At 40.2% G+C, this 17,120-nt stretch overlaps 1 protein-coding gene across 3 annotated transcripts in view; it reads left to right on the forward strand.

Moving 5' to 3' along the window:
- Positions 1-17,120, forward strand: part of LIN52 (lin-52 DREAM MuvB core complex component) — a 138,792-nt gene that overhangs the window by 42,381 nt on the left and 79,291 nt on the right. The window contains exon 6 of one of the 3 annotated variants that reach the window (XM_032837524.1): positions 12,038-12,117. The exons of the other annotated variants lie outside the window; for them this stretch is intronic. Within the exon in view, the coding sequence (XP_032693415.1) occupies positions 12,038-12,063 (26 nt within the window). The 3' untranslated portion in view covers positions 12,064-12,117. Of the gene's footprint in view, positions 1-12,037; positions 12,118-17,120 lie in introns of those variants that run through there. 3 annotated transcript variants of the gene reach the window in all.

Below are 17,120 nucleotides of genomic sequence, written 5' to 3' on the forward strand. Positions count from 1 at the left end.
TTTTTGTTGGGGTCAGGTTCCCATTTTTGAAGATTTTATTTATTTATCACAAGTAGGCAGAGAGGCAGGTAGAGAGAGAGGGAGAGGCAGGCTCCCTGCTGAGCAGAGAGCCCGATGCGGAGCTTGATCCCAGGACCCTGGGATTGTGACCTGAACTGAAGGCAGAGGGTTTAACCCACTGAGCCACCCGGGTGCCCCAGCTTCCCATTTTTTAAGGGGAGGAAACTGAGGTCTAACGAAATGAAGTGACTTTCTCATGGTCAGCCTGCAATTTAGGGAGAGATTTGGTAATCGTAGCATGCTGGAGCTGGAGGGGGATTTTAGACATCAGTGAGTCCCAGCCCCCTAATGTTACAGATGCAGAGACAGGCCTAAAGATATTAGGTTACTTGACTAAGGACAGCTACACAGCTCAGTAATGACAGAACCAGGAATCTGAATCATGTGTCATGAAGAAGAGGCAAGTAACATTTTTGAGCCTGCTGTGTTTCTTACATGTTTTCTCGTTTAATTCTCACTATTATTTTAATATAGTTGACTCTTGAATAATGCAGGGGTTGGGGTGCCGAACCCTCCTGTGCAGGCAAAATCCTCATAGAACTTTTGACTCCCCCAAAACTTAATTACTAATGACCAATTTTTTACCTGCAACCTTAACCAATAACATAAAGAGTTCATTAACAGATATTTTATATGTTATATTTAAATACTGTAGTCTTAACAATAAAGTAAACAGGAAAAACAAAATGTTATTAAGGAAATCATTAGGAAGCAAAAATACATTTATAGTACTGTACTGTATTTGCCAAAAAGATATCCACAGGAAAGTGTAGTTTAAACTCATGTCCCAGGGTCAGCTGTACTCCCATTTGAACAGATGAGGCGACCAAAGTTCTTCTGTTCAGAGAGCTTCAGGGATTTGCCCAGTCACACACCTAGTTATTTGCAAACCTGGACTGGAATTCAAGTCTTCTGATGCTTAATCCAGGGATATCATTTGCCTCATAGAGTTATAACAGTAGACATTTTTCTTGACTTCACTTAAAGATTCATTTGATAACATATGATTTGCCTCTTGAGAACTTACAATACTCTGCCTCTGGGGGCGCCTGGGTGGCTCAGATGTTAAGCATCTGCCTTTGGCTCAGGTCATGATCTCCAGGTCCTGTGACTGAGCCCAGCATCCAGCATCCAGCCCAGCCGGAAGTCTGCTTCTCCCTGTCTGCCTCTCTCCCTGTTTTTTTCTCTCTCTGTCTCAAACAAACAAACAAACAAATAAATCTTTAAACAAACAAACAAAATCTCTGCCTCTGTTTAACAGTTCTTATTTGATACTGGATACCAACCAAACACTTAGGAGCTAATTAAGGAACTTTTCATTATAAGCAAAAACAGATCGGAGGCCCTTGGGTGGCTCAGTCTGTTAAGCATTGGACTCTGTTTCAATTCAGGTCATGATCTCGGGTTCTTGAGATCAAGTCCTGCCTCAGCTCTGAGCTCTACGAGGAGTTGGCTGAAGTTTCTTTCTCCCTTACCCTGTGCCCCTTCCCGAGTGCTCGCTCTCCCACGCGCACGCTCTCTCTCTCTCAAATAAATAAATAAATCTTTAAAAAAAAAAAAAAGGCAAAAACAGACCACAGTCCATGTCTTACGGCTTATGGGTGAATAGATTTGCGATCCATGAGCTAGATATAACCTAAGTTTTTTATGGTAGAGATGTCTGGGTTGAAACTCTCAGTATTTCCTTAGAACCATGTTTAGTCCATAGAGAGTAAAATCTTAACATGTAAAATGAAAATGACATGTGGATTCTCTGAAGTGTAAAATGGACCTGAAATCATCAAGGGGTCAATAGGAACAAAATTGAAACCATGTCAGTTACATCCTCCATATCTCAAAAAAAAAAAAAAAAAGTGCCTGTTAACTTTCATTTCTTGACAGGTCTCAGAATTTCAAAATCATATTAGAGCTAATTTGGTTGAAGCTTCATCCTACAGAGATGTACAGAGATTAGTATTGACTTCTGTATCACTTTGCTGACACTGTTGGTTTGCTTCACTTGTGTGGAAGTTAGTTGGTAAAAATATGTGTTCTGCATTTCTACTTTCCAGAGAGGTCTTGTAAATGTTTGGGTTGATGTTTTTTAAACCTGCTAGTTTCATCTAACTCAGTTGGGGAGAAATGAAAGAGTGTAGCACCTGATAGAATCCTCTTTTTTTTCCCCTTTACAGAGGATTTTATAGTCTTATAGAATAGGGGGGCCAACAATTAACTCATATTATTCTAGTCTTTAATCACAGGGCTCTGTTAAGTTGCATTATGTAAGAAATAGACATTATTTCTTTGATATTTTTTCTGATTTACTTTATTGGCGTAAGAGTTACACATTGATTAGCACTTATAGATTCTAGTAAAGTCAAGGGTTTTTGTTTCATTTTGCCTTTTTTGTTTTTTCCCTTTTGTTTTTTCCTCCTCTCCTGTAGCTTTTGTGAATGGAAGAATATAAAAAAATCAAAGTTGAATGGTTTAGGGCAGTGGTATGGTTTAGCCGCACCACGTTTCTGCCCATGCCAAGATGGCCATTAGCTCAGTCCACTCCTGAAAAACAAGTTATCACCAGAAGTAATTCTTATTCTAGTACCAAACATAACAGTCCTTTAAAATCTCCTTTGGAATGTTGAAAAGAGATCAAATGAAACCTTCAGCATGGTTATTTATTGGGGAAGAAGAAGCCTCCAGTTTCATTCACCCATTGTAGCTCTACTTTCTCATTTTAATGCTCAGTCCACAGTGGCGATGGTTAAGAGGTGGCAATGGGAGAAGGGACATCACCTTTCCATTTATTGCTTGTTGCAATTTGGCCTGTTTACAGACAGAACTGCTCTGGGGGTTCTTCCAGTAGAGAGCAAAGGAAATCAAGGTAGCAGCGTTTACACATGACCTGTGAATTGGCTAATTTTTAACCTACAGTTAGTTAAGAAATGATTACAGCCTGAGGAGTCATGACCTCAACTTTTCATCAGCTCCATTGGATTGTGCCTCAGTTTGGAAATGAAGGAGGTATGCGGGAAGTTTTAATTGTACCTGTGTGATTTATCCCTAGTCAGCTCTTTAATTTCTTCTGGCTGTCTGAGGTTTCCGACATGCTGTAAATTTCCCCAACTTTTTCATTATCTGCAATTTCTTTATGACTCGTGAATCGGAGTGGAGAGAGAGTATGGATTTACAGCAGAGATAAACATGTCCATAAAGTCTGTATCTGTGTCAGTAATTGTACTGCTGTCAGTGACTGTCCTGTTTTACAGGCCTCTCTTGGGAAAGGAACAGGCTTCACTACCAGCCACACTGAAATGCTTGCTTTGATTTGCATTAACTTGCTGGGAGATTAGGTAGGAATGGTGGGATAGAAATTGATACTGGACCTTGGCCTCTCTTGTTTGTTTGTTTAAAGTCAGATGACATTGTGTTTGATAACTGTGTATTGAAGATAGACCATGGACAATGCTCACTTCCTAAGTGAGATACAACTTGATTGAGATGGTAGATGTGAAAAAAATCTCTTCTAACTTCTTGTTATATATTGCCTTTAAGATGACTTCCCATTTTCTATCACTGTTGATAATTAGACTTTCTATTTTCCTTTCATTAGTTCCCCCCACTAAGGATTTATTTATTTATTTATTTATTTGACAGAGATAAAGAGAGCACAAGTAGGCAGAGAGGCAGGCGGGGGAGGGGGGAAGCAGGCTCCCTGCTGAGCAGAGGGCCCGATGTGGGGGCTCGATCCCAGGACCCTGAGATCATGACTTGAGCTAAAGGCAGAGACTTAACCTACTGAGCCACCCAGCTGCCCTTCCTTTCATTAGTTTTAAAGCACAGTATTTCTCTTTCAGAACTCATTCATTCCTCAAGTGGGGCCAGCTGGAGTTTTGGCGATGATTCCAACTGCCATGTCTTAATTCTCAGCTCTTAACGGCTCTTTGCTGATTGCTTGAAGTGGGGTGCCCTCAACCATTTGCTGTGAGAAAGGAAGTCTTAAATCATAGAGAAATTCTTAATATTCCGTCTTTAAAGACCCTTCAGGATTTCTCTAGTATTTTCTTAGAGGAATTGTGAAAGAAACCAAAGAGAAGTCCTTTAAAAATAGATGGAGAAGCAAACACACATATTTTTTCTTCTAGTACATTTTGTATTGGAGCACATCCCTCAAGAATCAGAACTGTCCTTGCATACCCTGAACCTTCTGCGGGGCAGTTTAAAAGGATAGTAGGTGACAGTACAGTTTAACAAAGAGAGGATAAGATGCAGCATGAATCTCAACCCTCAGTCAGCCCACGCATCTAAGTAATATGTAGAGTTATCTAGTTGGTTTTTCCGTACCTTTAACTTCTCTTCCTTCTTCTGCTTGCATTCTTTTTGCCATCTTTCTACCAGTAGATGGGAGAGGGAAGATTAAAGGAGAAGATATGATACAAAATTGTTTGGCTTCTTTCCAGAAGTTGCGGTGAAAAGTATGGCTGGAGAAAATTGTGGCTAAAATGAAATGTGAAATTATCTGTGGTTTTAATTCTCTATCTCTCCTGTTGCCATAATAGAGTTTCTTCTGACTCAGCAAGGGATAAACTACTTTCTTTGGGTGAGAGGAGTAAGCCCCTCAGGCCCCTTATTTGTCAGTCAGACCTTGACCTTATTTAGAATAGGAGCCCTCTCCACGCTCATTTTCTTCCTTCTCATCACACCAAGCAGTGTTCCTCACAGAGTAAGTGACATTTTTAACCCAATTCTAGTTTGGGAAACTTCTGGCATGTGGCTTCCTAGGTTTGATTTAACAAACATACATGATAACCTAAAAACGACCAAACAAACAAAACCCCACGTTGTCTTCTTAACTTGGTGTTGTAACTTCTGGTTTTGTTTTATGAACTTAAAAAGTTTTCTTTAATGAATGCCTTATTGGAAGTGCTCAGCATCCATTTTGATGTAGACCTTCATTTTTTCTTTTGTCTTTTATCCATTTTATGCAATCTGGTTGTCTGCACAAGTTTGGACTAGGTTAGAGTTTCATCTATATGCTTGCTCACTTGGTCAAAAGAATGAGAAGTCTTGGCCTGACTATAGAAATAAGCCTTCCGATTTCTTAGTTGAAAGTCTTGTTATTACTATGACTATCCCCTCTCAGAAAATAGTTTTGGAGGTGGGGAGAGTATAGTATTCTAGCTTTGCAAGGGAAGCACTTTTCTTCTGGCTGGAGGGAAAATAGTTTATGGTTGTCTGCTTCTGTTTCTGCTGCCGTCAGCTGTCAAATTCAGTAAAAACAAGGGTCTAATTAGTCAACAGTATCTCAGTGTTGGAGGATAATAGCATGAACAAAGAAAAAAGCAACACAATAAAACATTATTTGAATATGAATTTGTGTACCTGTTATTCGCTGAAATGGCTCCACAGCAGGAATCGATGACTTTGTATTAAAGGGTTAATAAATGTAGGCACCAGAGAATGATTCTGGAACCTGTCTCCAGACTAAAAAACGACATGCAGTTCTTCCTCACTTTCCTCAATCAGGTTGAGAATGGAATCCAAGAGTAGCCAGGCTTGAAACTAAAGGGAGGGCTGGAGTATTGATCTGTTAACTGCTTGTAGAAGAGACCACTCTTGGGTGAAAAATCCTCAAGTGGTGTTTTACTTTTTAAGATCTCAGACTTCCTTGGCTTGTATAGATTAAAAAGTGTATTTCAGATTTCCAAGTAAAAGAATATTAATGCCACAAATAGGTCAAGAAAGAAGCTTCCTTTCACTAACTGAAGAAGATATGTCATTAAGCCTTTTTTTCTTCCACAGTTCTTTTTATGAAAACACATTTTAAATACCCCATGAGCCTCCCACTGCCACACGTATGTATATGTATATATGTATGCATATACATGAACAAAAATGTGTACTTTTAAAAATATTTATTTATATTTATTTTTATTTTTTTATTTTTTTATTATTTATTTATTTATTTTTTTAAAAGGTTTTCTTTTAAAAGGTTTTGTTTATTTATTTGACAGTCAGAAATCACAAGTAGGCAGAGAGGCAGGCAGAGAGAGAGAGAGAGGAGGAAGGAGGCTCCCCGCTGAGCAGAGAGCCCGATGTGGGACTCGATCCCAGGACCCCAAGATCATGACCTGAGCTGAAGGCAGAGGCTTTAACCCACTGAGCCACCCAGGCGCCCCTATTTATTTATTTTTTTAATTTCTCCTTGAACTATTTGGACGTAAGTTTCACGCATCAGGCACTTTACCCCTCAATACTTCAGAACACATTTCCTAAGAATAAGGACAGTTTCCTACATAATAATACTATAAGTATTTTTTTAAAGATTTATTTGTTTATTTATTAGAGAGAGGGAGAGATGGGGTGCCTGGGTGTCTCAGCTAAGAGTCTGCCTTTGGCTGAGGTCATGATCTCAGGGTGCTGGGATTGAGCCCCACATTGGGCTCCCTGCTTGGTGGGGAGCCTGCTTCTCCCTCTTACCCTCCCCCTTTGCACACACGCTCTTTCTCTCTCTCTCACTTGCTCAAATAAATAGATGAAATCTTTTAAAAGAGAGAGACAGGGAGAGAGAGGGCAGGTGCAAGGGGTGGCGGGGAGAGGAAGAGGAAAGAGGGAGAAGCAGACTCCCTACTGAGTGGGGAGCCTGACGTGGGGCTCAATCCCAGGACCCCAAGATGATGACCTGAGCTGAAGGCAGACACTTAACCGACTGAGCCACCCAGGTGCCCCAACAATACTATAACTATTATGTCCAAGAAATACTAACAATAATTGCAAAATATCTAATATCCTTTCACATTCAAAATTCCTGTTATTCCTAAAAATCTTGTGCAGCTTTAAAAAAAAAAGATTTTATTATTTATTTATTTAGTTATTTATTTATCTGAGTGAGAGAGAGAGAGAGAGAGAATGAGTGAGCAGGGGGAGGAGCAAAGGGAGAGGAACAAGCAGACTCTGAGCTCAGCGCAGAGCCTGATGTGGGGTTCAATCCCATGGCTCTGAGATTGTGATCCGAGCTGAAATCGAGAGTCGGTCACTTAACTGACTGAAGTAATGCGCTCTTTTTTTAAAACCAAGATCCAGTCAAGATTCAGGCATTGCAAATGTCAGTACATTATTTTTTTTTAAATGATTTTTTAATTTATTCATTTGAGAGAGAGATCGAGAGCAAGAGCACAAGCAGGCCAAGGGAGGTAAGAGGGAGAGGGAGAAGCAGACTCCCTGCTGAGTGGGGAACCCCATACAGGGTTTCACCCCAGGACCTCAGGATCATGACCTGAGCCAAAGGCAGACGCTTAACCGTGTCAGTACATTCTTGATAGGAGATAGAGCTGCACACCACCTCTTTTGATAAATATTTACCATTTTTTTCCTATGGTGAACATATATTTACTCAAATAACTGTCATTTTCCACTAGAATATTGAGTTTCAAGTTCTCCCTCTACAACAAGCCTGTTTTATCAAGCTTCTTTAATCTGTTTCTGGTATTCTCCCCTTCTCCTAACCAAATTAGCTGTAGAATTGTTCTCTCGCCAATAACTACTCCACTCTGCAGTCAGAGTAATATTTTTGGAACACATCGGACATGTGACTTCATTCCTTTCTTAAAACCCATCAATGGCTTCTCATTGCTCTTAAGAAAAAATAAGAAATCTTTAACTTGGCCTTACCTGCTCTGCATGATCTGGCGTTTCTCACACCGTGCTTCCCTCTCTGACCATGGATTCTACAAATTCCTCAAGAGGGAAAAATGAGGTAAAGAATCTGGGGAACACCTTTTGGAAGAGATGAAACTTGAAGTAGGACTTCATGACTAGTATTTGCATATGGGAGGAAGGAAGACACTTCAGACCGGAAGCAGGTTTTGAATATGGATTGGTTAGGGTACTAGAAACATGGTGTTATGGAAGGCCTGAAGGACCAAGCTGGGGAATCCTTTTCAGAAGCCTGATAGCTACCTCCAGGGAGAATTGAAGGGTGTGGTGATGGGTGGGAGAGACTAGCTAGGACACTGTTGCAATCCAAGAATGCAGTGCTGCTTGTACTAGATAGGACAGAGTGAATGCAAGAGAGAGGGCGGTTGAGAGATCTTTGGAGGGAAAAGTAGATGGGAAATTGTAACAGACTGGAAGGACACAGAGTCAAAATTATTTTAACATGTGAAGCCCCTGTGATCAGGAGAATACAATTTAGGGTGAAAGGTGGGTACAAAGTGTTAAGGGGTCACTGAAATGAATTACTCAAACATCTGTCAGGATTATTGGCTCAAAAATTGTGGCTATCATGTCTGTTAGTTAGGTTGAGGTTCAGCTGTAACAAGAAATCCAAAATAATTGTGGTTTACACAGAGCAGAACTCTTTTTTTCCACAAAAAGGAAGGCTTGAGGTAGACAGGTTGTGCACATCACTTATTTTCCTGTAAGCAGCTTCCTGGAAGTGCCATAGAACTTCATCATCTGGACCAACCTAGCTGCGAAAGAATGTCCTCTTTTATTCTGGGCTGTAATATTGCTGGCTAAAAATCAGGGGTTTTGTTAATAACGAAGAGGGGGATAATAGGTGTTGGGATAAGCAATCAGTATCCCCTGCTGCAGGTAACAGGAGGCCTACGCAAAGAGCAATGATGGGTCCGTAGAAGTAGAAGAATGTGAGGTGATGGTTATGTTGCAAAAACTCAGAATTAGTGAGTTGAGAGGTGCATGGATGGTTGTTAATCTGTGAATTAGATTTCATGCTTATACCTTATTGATTATGTTGTGTGGATTATAAACAAAAGTAAGGGATTGATTTTCTTTACCATATGGTATGTTTGGTATTTCAAAAGTCAGTAAATGCATACCCAGTGAGTCCTTTTAAGAGATCTTGCAGACCTTTTTTTTTAGGGGGTGGGAGCTATTTTTCTAAGGAATTAAAATCTCAACTTAAAAAAAAAAAAAACTTTTGGGAGACAAACCACTCGAAAATGATTGGCTTTTACTAACTGACCCTTTTTTTTAATGGTCAGCTTATGAATATTTATACCTACTCAGCAGGTTCTGGTTAGATATTTTTAGTTATGAAGTAAAACACTTTGGTTCTCTGATTTCTGTATATTTATCAAAGCAGATTCTAAGAGATTTTTTTAAATTGTTTTAGTAAAATTTTCTTTTATGCAGTTAGCCTGGACTAAACAACAGTGAATCCAAGGGCTGATTTTTATTTTCACTGTATCTCACATAGCCTTCATTATAATAGGGTATCAGTGTTATTGAGTCAATGGTTGAATTATTTCTGAAGCCCAATATGATGTAGGCTCTGGTAATATTTAGAAGTTAAAGGCAGTCTTCATTGTTTAATGTATTCAAATTTGCTTTATAGTAAAAAAAAAACCTCTAATGTCTTTTATTAATATATAATTATAATTAATTTTATATTATTGATATAATAAGCTATTTTTACAATGATTTTATTGCTAGTTTTAACAAAACTTGCCCCTAAGAATACTTTTCAGCAAAATGCATGAAAATAGTTTCATTTAGAAACATTTGTTTAAAATAACCCAGAATGCCAAATCAGTCTTTCAGGTTTATGCTATTTAAAATGGTAAACAAAAACAAAAACATGGGCGCCTGTCTGGCTCAGTCGTTAAGCATCTGCCTTCAGCTCGGGTCATGATCCCAGAGTCCTGGGATCAAGTCCCGCATCCGGCTCTCTGCTCAGCGGGGAGTCTGTTTCTCCCTTTCCCACTCCCCCTGCTTGTGTTCCCTCTCTCGCTGTCTCTGTCAAATAAATAAATGAAATCTTAAAAAAAGAAAGAAAAGAAGAACAAAAACGCATGGCATTTTACTTAATAGTTAAAGATGACTTCTTTACTTTCCTTATAGCACTTCGTCTCCTGCAGAATGTGTATGATTTTGCCCTGCTTCTGGTGACTGGATTCTCATCCTTTCAATAGGATCAATATTAAGCCAGCCTTCTTTACCTCCTCGATCCATATTAAACCTGTCTTGGAAAGAGTCTGTTTATTGGATAATATAGCTACATCGGGGCTCTATGACAATATCTTTTGCTGCCTAATTAACTCAGGAGCATTAGAACAAGATAAAAATGCCCTAAAGCCTCTTATCTGATGTCTGGTGAAACCTGCTGAAAGCAGGAGTACCATTAGTTTATGTTAGAAATCAAATGGCTCTCTCCAGTGCAGGAAGTACTCATTAAACCTGAAGGGTCCCTGGAGGACTCTGCAGCTGTCACAGGGGTGGTGGCTGTCCCTCACGGAAAGAGAAATCTGGGCCAGAGGTCCCAGTAGGGTGGTGCTTTAAGAACTAGCACGTGGCTGCCCCAGCTGTTCTGCTTTGCCTAATGAATTGTTTTACAAGAAGAGGCTGGGTATTGTCATCACAAGCTGCCTTCCTTAGAGACCAAGCAGGCCAAATAATAAGTAATGTTAGTGATGGTAATTGAAATGTGATAGCTCTCCTGGGATCTTCATGGCCCTGGAGCTGGTTGGCACTTGTGGATTGTCTTTCCTACCAAGGCCCTTTTGAAGTGTGCCTGCCTTTCTTTCTTTCTTTCTTTCGTCCCCCCCCCCCCCCCCCCCCGTTACATAATAAAAATGTGAATTTTCTTCTCTCCTCCCCACCATAGAAATTCATTGACAGAAGCAGTCTTAGGAACATTGTAGTAGCTTTAAATACAAATAGAACAGCTTTGACTTTTTTTTTCTTTTTTGGTGCAAAATGGTGGTTTTATTAAAGCATGGGCACAGGACCCATGGGCAGGAAGAGCTGCTGCCCCGGGATTGTGAGGGGCAACTGATTATATACTTTGCGGGTGGGGGAAGTAATGACAAAAGGAAGTTCTGAAAGGATTTTCATGTACAGCTTTGACTTTTAAATTATCAACACTGCAAGAGTAAAGAAGAGCTACCACATATCCTTAGTCTCTTGAAGACTACTGCGGAGATCTCTCTAGGCTTTAAAGGAATGCTTTACTTTTTTTATATATATATTTCTTTAAAATTTGATGATTATTTCAGAGAGCGTGCGGGTTGGGGGGGAGAGGGAGAAGAGAGAGAGAATCTCAAGCAGATTCCCCAGTGACCGTGGAGCAGGGGGCTTGATCCCACCACCCTGAGATCATGCCCTGAGCTCAAACCAAGACTTGGACGCTGAACCGACCGAGCCACCCAGGTGCCCCTAAAGACGACCCTAAAGGAACGTTTTAAACTTACAGAAGTAACTCGCACTCTTGATTTAACATTCTTTAAAATAGCATAATAGGACAAAAAGTGAAAAGTTAAAAACCTTGCTTGCTGGACTTACTGGACATTTTCTATGCATAATCGGGTTTCTACGTTACCACATACAGATGAGATCACAATATGTGAACTGTTTCGCGACTTGCTTTTTTACCCCACAGTGTAGCTTAGATATCTTTCCACAGTGATATAGATAGACCTACCTCATTGTTTCCCAGTTGCTGCATAAAATTTTATTGTATTGATGTGCCAATTGTAGACTCTTACTAGATAGTTGGACCTGGACCTGTGAGTGGATGCTTATTGTGCGAACTGGTTGCACTCATGGATTTGTATTCTGTGGTTCACCCTTTTACCTCCGTGATTTTACTTTCTTTAGGAATGTCCCGAGACTTTGAAAATAGGAAACAGTGGCGATAAAACTTTTGGGGAAGGGTAGTGTGAGTCTTGTCGTACCACCAGCTGGACATCTGTGTAGTGATATGTACCTACTGTGTGTCTTAAATTCTTTGCTTAGTCCAGATAGGTGGGGAAAACAAATAGCCCGTAATGGATGTTGTCTCAGGCATTAACTAGAGGCTTTCTCTCAAGTTGAATGAGTATTCTCTCCCCTAATTTTCTACTTCAGAAGTTCCAAGTATCAAGTTATGAATGCATTAATGGACTCGGGAAATGATTTGTCAGCACATGAAAATGAGGACTTGGGTTTCTTGTGTTAACAGCTTGGCTAACAAAGCAAGTTTACACCTTGTGAACTTTAGGGGCCTTGCTGGGAGTGGCAGTGTGATGAATGAAGCAAAGCAATTTTCCAGGAGCATTTCAGGTCAGTGATGGGAGAAATCACTTGTCTTCTCAGGCAAACTAATTTTAGTTGCATCTGTCTTCAGTAGGATCTATGCAGATAGAGTGATAGAAATTGTCACTTCCATCAAAAATAGGAACATTATATGTCTTTTTTTTTAAAGATTTTATTTATTTATTTGACAGAGAGATAGCAAGAGAGGGAACACAAGCATGGGGAGTGAGAGAGGGTGAAGCAGGCTTCCCACTGAGCAGGGAGCCTGATGTGGGACTCGATCTCAGGACCCTGGGATCATGACCTGAGTCGAAAGCAGATGCTTAATGACTCAGGCACCCAGGCGCCCCTCATTATATGTCTTTTAAGTCAAAGCCCTTTAGATTCATTCTCTCAATACTTCAAAGGTCTGATTTGCCCAATCATTATTGAAAAGATGTCATACTGATAAGTTGTGAGATGCCAACTAGTTTTTTTTTTTAAAGGTTTTATTTATTTATTTGGCAGACAGATCACAAGTAGGCAGAGAGGCAGGCAGAGAAGGGCGGGGTGGGGGAAGCAGGCTCCCTGCTGAGCAGAGAGCCCAATGTGGGGCTCGATCCCAGGATCCAGAGATCGTGACCCGAGCCGAAGGCAGAGGCTTAACCCACTGAGCCACCCAGGTGCCCCAGATGCCAACTAGTTTTGTTTCCAGTTTCTCCTATGTTATTTTCCTCTCCTTGATGCATTTGAATTGATGCACAGTGCTTAACTTAATAATTGGAGGCTATTCTATTTTTTAAGATTTTAAAAAATTTTTATTTATTTGAGAGAGAGAGACAGTGACAGAGATAGCACGAGAGAGAGAGCACAAGCAGGGAGGAGAGGGAGAAGCAGGCTCCCCTCTGAGCATGGAGCCTAACGTGGGACTCGATCCCAGGACCCTGGGATCATGACCTGAGCCAAAGGCAGATGCTTGACCTACTGAGCCACCCAGGTGCCCCTGGAGGCTATTATTAGTAACAATTCCTATTTACCTCTTGTCCCAGCATTCAGTAGATTCTTGAGACAACATGGGTATATCAGGGATTTCAGTGGCTCTTGTGGGGTATTGGAGATTCTTTGGACCTGTGCACTTCAAAATACTAGCCACTAGCTGCATGTAGCTGTTTAAAGTTAAATTAATTAAAATAAAATAAAATAAATTTAATTCCTGAGTCACACTTGTAAATGCTTAGTAGCCACGTGTGTCTAGTGGCTGCCATATTGAACAGCATAGACAGAAAACATTTCCAGTAGATAGCACTACTCTGAAGGTTGGCAAACTTGGCCCATGGCCTGTTTTTGTATTCCCTGTGAACTAAGAATGGTTTTTACTTTTTAAAGGGTCGTTAAAATAAAACGACAACAACAACAACAACAAAAACAGAAAATATGAGACAGACTGATTGTGGCCTGCAAATCCTCATGTATTTACTGCCTAGCCCTTTATAGGAAAAGTTTGCTGACCCTTGGACCTGTGCCTACTTTGCTTAATAACATTTCAGCTTTCTGATAAGTTAAGGTTAGGGGTTTCCCTACACCGTCAGAAGATTGTGAATCTATTAAGCAAGACAGGCCAATTTAGGAGTAAAGTTTTTTTTACTATAGATAAACCATGGAATGAGCCAAAGCTTATACAGATCAGTTCCCTGGAGCTAGCACAAGAGGGATGAGCTTTGAAATAGGAAAAGTTCTCAGGGCACCTGGGTGGCTCAGTAGGTTAAAGCCTCTGCCTTCAGCTCATGTCATGATCCCAGGGTCCTGGGATTGAGCCCCACATCGGGCTCTCTGCTCAGCAGGGGGCCTGCTTCCCCCTCTCTCTGTCTCTGCCTGCCTCTCTGTCTACTTGTGATCTCTGTCTGTCAAATAAATAAATAAATAAATCTTAGAAATAGGAAAAGTTATTTGTAGTATAAACGATCAACTTGCAACAGCTTTGTGAATAATACCTAATGTAACAGAATGTCATTCTGATTTTATACACTATTTTGTGATTTTTAAGTATTCTGTCCTCCCATCTTGCTCTGAAAGAAATAGAATGAGTGCATTTCAGCAGATGTACTTGAACTTTCAACAAAGAATTTACCATGAAGATTTTTAACTGTTCAGTTGTTTTTAACTGACAAATTATTTCAGCCAATCTCTCCTAGGAAGAATGAAGCAAATAGATTCTTCTGCTGGTAGTCTCAACATCTGAGAGATAATCTTCCTTTGCCAAATGTAGCTAACAGTTTCTCACTAAATGTAAAGCTTATGAAATCTGCTTATAAAAGTGAGCATCTGGCACTTCTGTGGTAATTAGAGTCAACTTGTTGCCATCAAGATAGGACCTTGATATTCATGAGGGAACTTTGCGATTTCCCAGGTTTGTGCTAACCCATATATGCGTATTATTTTTCCTCTAAAATGTAGTAAGGTACACTTGAAAAAAATTTAAGTTCTCCCTCTGGGTTTTTGATGTAAATTAGTTCATAATTAGAAGTAACTAAAGTAATTCCCCCACTAAAATGTTATACTGTAATATATTGAATTATTAGTAGAAGCATTAATTTGAACTTCCCTGAATCTTCAGATTTAACATAGTGGTGTCCCAATTATTATGGTCTATATGGTGAGATTATGAAATGTACCGAACCCCCGAAAAAGTTAAATTTCAACATTAGCCTTGCAGAAAGAGGCAAGTGGTAGAGGAGATAAAGGGAGAGAATTGTGAGGCAGTATTTTGAGAGGGAACCTTCATGAAGTGATAGAGTCTTTCTAAAGAACAATATTCAAAAGTTTTATTCATCATAACTGGTTATGGTTTCAATCAGCAAATTTCCCATTGTAGAACTTTGACTAAATTTATGAAAACCCCCCAAATTTGTTCTAGTCTTTCAGTTCCATCCTCTTTGCCATTCTTTTTTTGAAAGAAAACGTTAACTTTTTAAGTTTATTTTTTAGTAATCTCTACACCCAGTGTGGGGCTTGAGCTCACGACCCCAAGATCAAGGAGTCCATGTTCTTCTGACTGAGCCAGCCAGGTGCTCCCTCTTTGCCAGGTCATTTCTCATTCTTCTTGCTCTTTCAGTTGTCCCATATACTTTTATGTGTGCCCTCCAAACCTTTGCCACCCTCTTGTCTCACTGATATTAATAGTATTGCTTGTGAAAATAATCTCCTTGAAGTCATACGCTGCCCTCTTCTCTAAGGGATGCCAGTAAGCATCCAAAGATTGCCCAGTCTCCAGTAAGAGATTTCATAACATTTCCTTTTTTAATTTTTTTTAAGATTTTATTTATTTATTTGACAGAGAGAGATCACAAGTAGGCAGAGAGGCAGGCAGAGAGAGAGGAGGAAGCAGGCTCCCCGCTGAGCAGAGAGTGCGATGCGGGGCTCGATCCCAGGACCCTGAGATCATGACCTGAGCCGAAGGTAGAGGCTTAACCCACTGAGCCACCCAGGCGCCCCAACATTTCTTATATTACCAAGGATGTACCTCTATTAAAGCTGGTGTAATCAACTTTGAGATCTTTGTCCATGGCATTTCATGATGCCAGGCAAAGTCTGGCAAGGTCATATACCTTGGGTTTGTATTTTACACCCAGTAGAAAAGTCAGAAACATTAAGAGGAAGTAACATCAACTTGAGATTTAAAGTTGCAAACCATAGCCATTTAGGTTCGTCCATGATGAGGAGAACCTGGAATTCAGGCTTTGGAGAAATTAGGTATTTCTCTGTTTCTGACATGAAGTATTTATAAGACCTACCTTCCAAAAGTTTCCCAGTATCTGAGGTTCTTTTATTGACCTATCCATATTCGGAATATAATTTTTTTTATGTCCTGAGATTCTCAGATCAGTAGGGCAGACTTAATTTTTGCATAATGTCTGCACATTGCTACAAAGTAGGTAAGGTAGCCTGACCTTAAACTCCAAACACCTATAAGGATATCTGGGTATCTGGGTTTTTCACCACTGAATTCCCAACACTTCTTATAATTGGCACATGGTAAATATCTGTTGTCTAAAGATCCTGTTTTGACTTATATACAAAGGCATTTTCTTTTCATATCCATGTTAAAAAACTTTTTTTTTTTTTGAAGATTTTATTTATTTAGGGTCACCTGGGTGGCTCAGGGTTAAGCTGCTGCCTTAGGCTCAAGTCACGATCCCAGGATTCTGGGATCAAGCCCCATATTGTGCTCCTTACTCAGCAGGGAGCCTGCTTCTACCTCTCCCTCTGCATGCCACTCCCCCTGCTTGTGCTCTCTCTGTGTCAAATATATAAATAAAATTTTAAAAAGATTTTAGGGTGCCTGGGTGGCTCAGTTGGTTGGGAGACTCCCTTCAGCTCAGGTCATGATACTGGACTCCCATATTGGGCTCCCAGCTCAGTGAGGAGTCTGCTTCTCCCTCTGACCCTCACCCCTCTCATGCTTGCTTGCTCGCGTGCTCTCTCTCTCTCTCTCTCTGAAATAAATAAATAAAATAATAAATAAATAAATAAATGATCTTTTAAAGATATTTTGTTTATTTGCTTCAGAGAAAGAAAGAGAATATAGACAGGGAGAGGGAGAGAATCTCAAGCAGTTTCCCAGCTGAGCACAGAGCCTGATGCAGAGCTGGATCTCATGACCTTGAGATCATGACCAGGGCTGCAATCAAGAGTTGGACGCTTAACTGAGTGAGCCACCCAGGTGCACCAAACAATTTCTTGTTATGACTGATAACTCTTTTTATGAAACCTTTAACTTCACATTTTCTCCCAAATCACATTGTGGTCATGAGTCCTGTGTTTCCTGTATCATCCTCACTGCCTTTTCAGCTTTCATTTTTCTCTTTTCTGATGAATATTCTTGGTAAAACTTGATGCACTTGCTAAAACATTCCCATACACTGCTGGATATATGATGGAACTATTTGTGTTATAGATCTGAGATAGCCTCAAGAAATGTGTCCATCTTTCGGGGTGCCTGGGTGGCTCAGTCAGTTAAGCAACTACCTTCAGCTCGGGTCATGATCCCAGTGTCCCAGGATTGAGTCCCA

This window comes from Lontra canadensis, unplaced genomic scaffold, assembly GCF_010015895.1.
Source record: "Lontra canadensis isolate GAN:19392208 unplaced genomic scaffold, GSC_riverotter_1.0 scaffold98, whole genome shotgun sequence".
Taxonomy (NCBI): Eukaryota; Metazoa; Chordata; class Mammalia; order Carnivora; family Mustelidae; genus Lontra; species Lontra canadensis.